The 7,733-nt window shown below is 41.8% G+C and overlaps 1 protein-coding gene and 1 non-coding gene across 2 annotated transcripts; both read left to right on the plus strand.

Moving 5' to 3' along the window:
• Positions 1-334: 334 nt before the first annotated feature.
• On the plus strand, positions 335-2,625 carry LOC136510364 (cycloeucalenol cycloisomerase-like). The gene is made up of 3 exons (XM_066504842.1): positions 335-535; positions 1,403-1,500; positions 1,835-2,625. Exons 1-3 carry the CDS (start codon positions 335-337, stop codon positions 2,022-2,024), a joined length of 489 nt encoding a protein of 162 aa, XP_066360939.1. The 3' UTR covers positions 2,025-2,625.
• A 279-nt stretch (positions 2,626-2,904) lies between these two features.
• TRNAN-GUU (transfer RNA asparagine (anticodon GUU)) lies at positions 2,905-2,978 on the plus strand. Its single transcript has one exon. It is a non-coding gene; the product is annotated as a tRNA-Asn (tRNA).
• Positions 2,979-7,733: the final 4,755 nt, after the last annotated feature.

Raw genomic sequence — 7,733 nt, forward strand, 5'->3', positions numbered from 1 at the left:
GGAGTAACTGGGTTATTAGTTTAATTAACATATTTTTTTTAAAACAAGGTTTGGGATGATATGTTCCTGTTTCCTTACTTTCAGTAAATGACAGAGAAAATGGTATGTGGAACCACTCTGGTTTCAGAATCTGAATCCAAGCTTGAAGGGTTCACCTGTATTAGCACTTTCAGAAAAACTGACAATAGAAACTAGATAGTTGAGCTGACATGAATTTTCTGCATTCAATTTAAGAAGAAGAAGAAATGTGTCCAAGAACCTTGTTCCCATTTTTTTCTGAGTTAATGATTGATCACAGTTGCCGTGTTATTTATGTTTTTTTTTAATTGCTTTCATGTTTCAGGTGCCTCATACGACGTTTCTCCTGTCCCATGCTTGTTTCCTGTTCTATCATATGGCATCAAATATGACACTCCGTAGATTACGTCACTCTACAGCTCACTTACCACAGTCTATTCGCTGGTTATTTGAAGCTGCGTGGATTTTAGCACTGTCATACTTCATAGCGTACCTGGAGACCCTAGCCATTGCAAATGTATGCTCTAGCTTATATTTAACTTCCACTTTCTAGTTCTACTACAATCAGTTTTCCTTTTGTATAGATGGTTTAAAAAATCAATGTCTTATTACACTAAATAGTTTAATGTTCACCCCAATTTGTAGTAGTAATGTTGCATATTCCTTGTTTAGTTCATTGGGCATTTGCAAATCAGTGTTGATGTTGACATGCTAGACCTGGTAGACATTTCAGGACATTTATACATACCTAGTCGTTGACAATAGCAGGTAAAAACTTCTAGATAATCCATAGTTTTTAGGACTCGTTATTTCAATAAGTCATGTGCATGTACCATCAGTTGCAAATTTTGAATAATATGCTAGTTCCAATTCTTTTTGAGAGAACAATGTGTTAGTTTCATTTGACCATTGTCGCTCTCCAAGAAAACTTGAAATTGTAGTACTAATGTACTGAAGTGTATTATCAGACGATCATGCAACTATAGTCATAGAGTTTAAATAATTGAGAGCACCCATCACATAATTTATTTCAGCATGACATCCTTCCTATTAGTCAAGTGAGAAACAACAACTTTAAGGTGGTAACCTGCACGATGTCTGCAAATATTTAATATTCAGTCGATGATGAAAGAGTCAAGATTCTTTTGGATTAACTATATATACCAAATCTAGGATAACCATAATTTGAGCAAGTACGAGTTGCCTGTTCAATACATTTTAGTTCTGGGAATAGTAGAGGCATTCAATAAGAAATACAGCTGATCTTGCTTTTCACATTTCATCAATGCTATCTAAGAAGCTAAGTGTTCCATTCCTGAATATGTCCATTGCTTTCTCTTTTTTTCACATCTTTATGGTTGATATTCTGTGTGGACTTCTGCAGTTCCCATACTATGAATTTGTTGACCGGGATATAATGTACAAAGTAGGCTCCTTGTTTTACGCAATATACTTCATCGTCAGTTTCCCAATGTTTTCCAGGTAAAATGAATCTGAGCTTAGATGTGACCAACTAGTTCCATAATCATATTGTATTATTTTGGTTTCTTGTACTTGAACTCACTTGCTCTTCATTCTCACTCCTATGAAAATCGGCTGATTTCCTTTAGAACAACGATGCTTCTACTATTTCTTTTTGTGCTTTATCCATCTGTCTGTTTGCCTTCAATGACTAAATCAGACTATGCTTACCAGTCTTAAGTTTACACAAAAGATCTATTTACTAAATAGATACATATATTGAGCGTGTATACCATCTCTCAAGTCTCAGGCAGGGTACCTCTGTTACTTAGTGTACCTCTGTTACTTGTGTCAGGATTGATGAGAAAGATGAGAAGTGGAACCTGTCCAGGGTAGCTGTTGACTCTTTGGGTGCAGCAATGCTCGTCACGATAATACTCGACCTGTGGCGCATATTTTTGGGGCCAATAGTTCCCATCCCAGAGTCGAGGCGATGTGGTCAGCCAGGGCTCGCATGGTTCCAAGTGCAGAACGAAAGCACCTGATTCAGCGAAGCTGCAAGTTCTGCGTTTCCACATCATCTAACATTCACCATGACTGATAAAAATCTGCCTCTGCTGCACCAAAGAGATGATGACATTACCCTGTTCGCTTATGCTGGAATTTGACTTATGCTGAAATGTTGTGAGAGGAAAATACTATTTCATGGCTGAAAAGATATGATAACTATAGAGCGTGAATATGCTTGTTGTCTTGTATGTTTTGTATCATGTTCATGGCATGCCCGTAGTACTGTGCTGATTTTTTTTAAGGCTGCATAGCAACAGTTAAAGATCTTAATAAAGTTTTCTGCAGAGTAATCATGTACGAGCTAGCTTTGCATCACCGAGCACTGTGCTCCTTAACAGTGTTGAAAAGGTGACTGATTGAGTGGTTGTTCTATGATCAGTATAGCTTCTAGCAAGAGTACCATGGCTGCGCGCAACTGTTGCCATTCAATAGATATATAGAGTATTTGGCTCTATTGGTTTGAGCTTATTAGCCAGAATCAGTCATACTTTTTCAGCCATGGAATAGTGTATTTCTCTCATAACAAATTAGCTTTAAAAATCAGCCGCGGCAGCAATAAGTCATGCCGAACAGAGCCTTTGTTTTCCCCGCTGGGGAATTCTATAGAAATATGTCCCTAACGTGAATAAGGTCTGCTTATGGAGAATCTATGTAAAACTGTGCTCTATGATTAGTATAGCTTCTAGTTCCAACTTATTCTGGCCATAGGCACCCTATAAGATGTACCAAAGTGTCCTTAAAACCATGGTTTCAGTCGACATTAGGTTCACAAAATATTTGAATGCAAACATGGAGGAACATGTAGACACTTTGATACTTGTGACAAATATAAAACTATAGTCTCCAAGAGCAACAGCTGGAATAGCTCAGTTGGTTAGAGCGTGTGGCTGTTAACCACAAGGTCGGAGGTTCAAGCCCTCCTTCTAGCGTCCTTTTTTTTTTTCCATTTGTGTTCTTTATTTTCCAAACTTTCTCTATTATTTCCCATTTTCTCTTTCTTTTGTTTTTCAAAGTCCTTTTCCTCTTTTTCATTTTCAAAGCTATTTTATATTTCCTGTATTTAATAATTTTTATATTTCTTTTATTTTCCATCCCCTTTTCCCCTCTTTTTTTTTAAAAAATCCCAAGTTATTTTATATCCTGTATTTGTCCCTTTTTATCTTTATTTTATGTTTCGTTCACGAGTTCCAAGTACCTAGGGACAAGATTTTCATTCCACCTAATCATATTTTCTCCTTTTTCCATTTCTCCTACTTCATATTTCTTCTATTTTTTTCAAATTCCAAACTTAGATAAAAAGTAACTATAAGCAATATTTGCGTTCCATCCAACCATATCCAAGTTCACAGGTCTTCAGCACATGATTTCAAAATGGGTTGACACTTCAGTGAGAGAGAAAACAACACTAAGTAGAGAGTTGTTCTAAATATCCTGGGTGGCACAATGTGATTTACTTAATTTCTTTGAATCCTCCATTCTCGTGCATTGCTTTGAATCCTGTCACTTAATTTCTTTGTTCCGTCGTATACATGAGTGCACAATGTGTAGTTATGTACTCTATTTGTTCTAGAATGCAACTCAGATCCGAGGCAAATCATGTTAACTTTCACTAAATTTATATAAAAAATATTAAGATTTATATTTCGAATAGTTATATTTTAAAAATATATTTGATAAGGAAACTGATACTAAATATACTTTCTCCGTCTATAGAAAGATGCAACTATGTGATTTACTTATTCGTGCCGGTCAAACTAGCTTGACTTTGATCAAGTTCATAGTGAATGATATTAGTATGGTCTCCAACTAGGTTACTATAAAAAATGTCATAATTAATTTAATTATACTTATTTTGCACCATAAAATGTTAATATTTTTATACAATTTCAGTCAAATTTTAAATTGATTATTTTCTCAAAAAAAAAGAATTACAACTTTTTTTATGAAAGGAGTACTTTTTTTTGTACGAAGTTGGTATAGTTGTATGTGTATGCGCGTGCGTGACTCCTTGTTTGACTGCAGATTCATTACTGCTCGCTCGCTTGTTTCGAGCAGAGATGGAGCAATCTATTTTTATCAAAGCACGTTACTTTGGTCGTCGGAGACAGCATCCACGTCGGCCCAAATGACCCCAGCCGTCCGATTCTCTATCCCGTTGCCCTTATTACTTGAAGCGGATTCTCTTCGAAAACAACTTCTACCGCTTCTCGTGACTTTCTCCGGCTTACTCTTTTCTTTCATTTACCTTCTCCGGCTTCTCGTCCGAATCCACAAGACCAAATATATACCCAGCTTCGGCCTCTACTTCTACACAATTCTCCTTCTCCACTCTTCTCCTTCCCGACCTCGACGCTTCTACTCCTGCATACGTCGCCTCCGCCGCGTCCGCGCCCACCTTCCCTTCCTCTCTCTCCCTCTCCCTCTCGCCCGACGGGGCGGTGAGCCGCGCGTGGGCCCCCATGGTGGGTGCCCCGACGGCGGTGGACGTCCTCGGCCACGGAGCGGCACGACCGGGCCATGCCGGCAGCCGCCGGCGCTGCTTCCCCCGCGCTGCCCCTTCCCGCCGCTCCACGTGTGCTCGACCAAACCCTAGCTGCCTGTGCTCGGCGGCCATGCCCCTGGTCGGGGGTGGGTGCGAGCGCGCCGCTGCGAGCAGGCCCGCTGGCCGCCGCCGCCGCTGCACACTGTGGGCGCGGGCCGCGGGAGAGGTGGCCACGGACCGACTGCTGCTCGGCCGCTGTACAGGTAAAGGTGCGCTCTCTCTCTCTCTCTCTTGCTTCCCTCCCCTTCCATTGCCGGCTCAGGTGATGGATGGCTGGATCCGTCGGCTGCATGGTTGGATTTGTCCGCTCCCCATTCAATCTATGTAGTGAATCGGGTGCCAAAAATCCCCTTTATCTCCTTTTCTACCTTGTGTCTCTGATCCCTTGATTTCATTTCCTGTATATATGGATTTATTTTGCTTACACATAAGGTTTTGTGCCGCTATGTTGATGCTGTAATCTTTTCATCAGTATATATAAGTGTGCCTATGGTGCTGCTTTATTTATTTTAGTCTCAGCATATGCCGTTGCTGATGATGTACCGATTGCAGTTTGAGCATACGATGGTACCTGTGAGGTGCCTTTGCTATTTTGTATTTTTTGGTTGACCATATGTCAATGCCAATGATGCTAGAGATAGATACCTTTTTCTGAAATATAGGAAGTGATTTTTGCCAACATAAACGGGTTGTCCTAGAGCGAATCCCAGCTGCTTTGCAGAGTTAAATAAGAGTATGCAGTCATGATTACGGCTCTTCTATGATCTTTGCAGAGTTGCTAGTGACGCATTCCCATATGCCAAACCTGACAATATTTACATGCCATTGCTATTTTATCTTTTTCCACCACATGTCAATGACAATGTTGCTGGAAACAAATATCTTCTTCTTAATTATAACATATGAGAAGATGTGGTCATGATTATCACTGTTTTATGATCTTTTTTCTGATCTCAAGTGACAATATATTGCTTCCTGCATTTCGGCTGCAGTTGACGTGCGCTCAGGGTGGCCACGTTACTCTGAAAAGTTTTGGCCACTTGTTTCCGGTTTTATGGTTGTGTTTCACCCCGACGTTTTTCACTCTGCCATCTAAAAATATCCTGTGCTCCTATGTCCTCTATACACACCGCTGCTTCTCTCCCCTCCAACTCTATTATCCGCTTCATCTCTCTCCATCTCTCAAGACGCGGCGCTGCCGTGCAGCGGGGGTAGGGGGGTGGCCGCAGCTGTTTTATGATTTTTTCTATTCTATTTTTTTAACTGAGGCATCTGGCCTATGGAGTGATACGAATCATTACATATGCATGGACCTGTTTTGCATTCTTAATGAACTGAAGCACTTTGGCATATGCAATGATGACCTACTGAAAGGTCCTAATGGCTAGAGGGGGGTGAATAGCCTAATAAAATTTCTACAACAACACTTAATAAAACGGTTAGACAATTATGAGGCGAAGCGAGTGTTGCGCTAGCCTACTCAAAATGCAAGCCACCTACCACAATTCTAGTTTAGATAGTGTCTATCCACATAATAGCAAAGACACTACCCTATGTTAGTGTGCTCTCAAAGACTAACTAAAGAGCTACACCAACTAAGCAAACAAGCTCTCACACCTAGTTACACTAAAGAGCTTGACAACTAGTTTGAGTTAATGTAAGGAGAGTGATCAAGAAGGTTATACCGTCGTATAGAGGAAGGAGCCAATCAATCACAAGAGAGAATTACAATGGAGACCAATCACCTCGGAATCAAATGATGAACACAATGATTTTTACCGAGGTTCACTTGCTTGCTGGCAAGCTACTCCTCATTGTGGCGATTCACTCACTTGGAGGTTCACGCGCTAATTGGCTTCACACGCCAAACCCTCAATAGGGTGCCGCACAACCAACACAAGATGAGGATCACACAAGCCACGAGCAATCCACTAGATTACCTTTTGGCGCTCCGCCGGGGAAAGGTCAAGAACCCCTCACAATCACCACGATCGGAGCCAGAGACAATCACCACCTCCGCTCGACGATCCTCGCTGCTCCAAGCCGTCTAGGTGGCGGCAACCACCAAGAGTAACAAGTGAAATCCGTAGCGAAACACGAACACCAAGTGCCTCTAGATGCAATCACTCAAGCAATGCACTTGGATCACTCACAATCTCACTATGATGATGAATCAATGATGGAGATGAGTGGGAGGGCTTTGGCTAAGCTCACAAGGTTGCTATGTCAATGCAAATGGCCAAGAGAGTGAGCTTGAACCGGCCATGGGGCTTAAATAGAAGCCCCCATAAAATAGAGCCGTTGTACCCCTTCACTGGGTACTGATCGGGGTGACCGGACGCTCCGGTCCAACTGACCGGACGCTGCTCCTCAGCGTCTGGTCGCCCGATGGCGGCCACGTGTGTCCTGCATTCAACGGTGTTTGTTTGATCTCAACGGTCGAAATGTTGACCAGATGCTCCGGCAGAGCTGACCGGACGCTGGACCCTCAGCGTTCGGTCGTTTACAGTAAGGGTCCAAAACGTGTTTTTGCCGACCGGACAAGTCCAATCATGCTTGACCGGACATAGCCTAGCGTTCGGTGCTTAACTCTAATCACTGTGCCGACCGACAACACGACCGGACGCAGCCCTTCAGCGTCCGGTGGCAGAGCGACCCAGCGTCCGGTCATTTGACCGACGCCAGCATCATTACGACCAACTCCATTTCACTTCTAACTTCACCCTTGCTCAAATGTGCCAACCACCAAGTGTATCACCTTGTGCACATGTGTTAGCATATTTTCACAAACATTTTCAAGGGTGTTAGCACTCCACTAGATCCTAAATGCATATGCAATGAGTTAGAGCATCTAGTGGCACTTTGATAACCGTATTCTGATACGAGTTTCACCCCTCTTAATAGTACGGCTATCAAACCTAAATGTGATCACACTCTCTAAGTGTCTTGATCACTAAAACAAAATGACTCCTACAATTTATACATTTGCCTTGAACCTTTTGTTTTTCTCTTTCTTCTTTCCAAGTCCAAGCACTTGATCATCACCATGGCATCACCGTCATCATATCATGATCTTCATTTGCTTCATCACATGGGGTGTGCTACCTATCTCATGATCACTTGATAAACTAGGTTAGCACTT

This window comes from Miscanthus floridulus, chromosome 16, assembly GCF_019320115.1.
Source record: "Miscanthus floridulus cultivar M001 chromosome 16, ASM1932011v1, whole genome shotgun sequence".
Taxonomy (NCBI): Eukaryota; Viridiplantae; Streptophyta; class Magnoliopsida; order Poales; family Poaceae; genus Miscanthus; species Miscanthus floridulus.

Coding starts and splice junctions, on each gene's coding strand:
- LOC136510364 (XM_066504842.1), top strand. CDS start 335: ATGTTTCAGGTGCCTCATACGACGTTTCTCCTGTCCCATGCTTGTTTC. Junction 536..1,402: donor AGACCCTAGCCATTGCAAAT/GTATGCTCTAGC, acceptor GGACTTCTGCAG/TTCCCATACTATGAATTTGT. Junction 1,501..1,834: donor AGTTTCCCAATGTTTTCCAG/GTAAAATGAATC, acceptor TACTTGTGTCAG/GATTGATGAGAAAGATGAGA.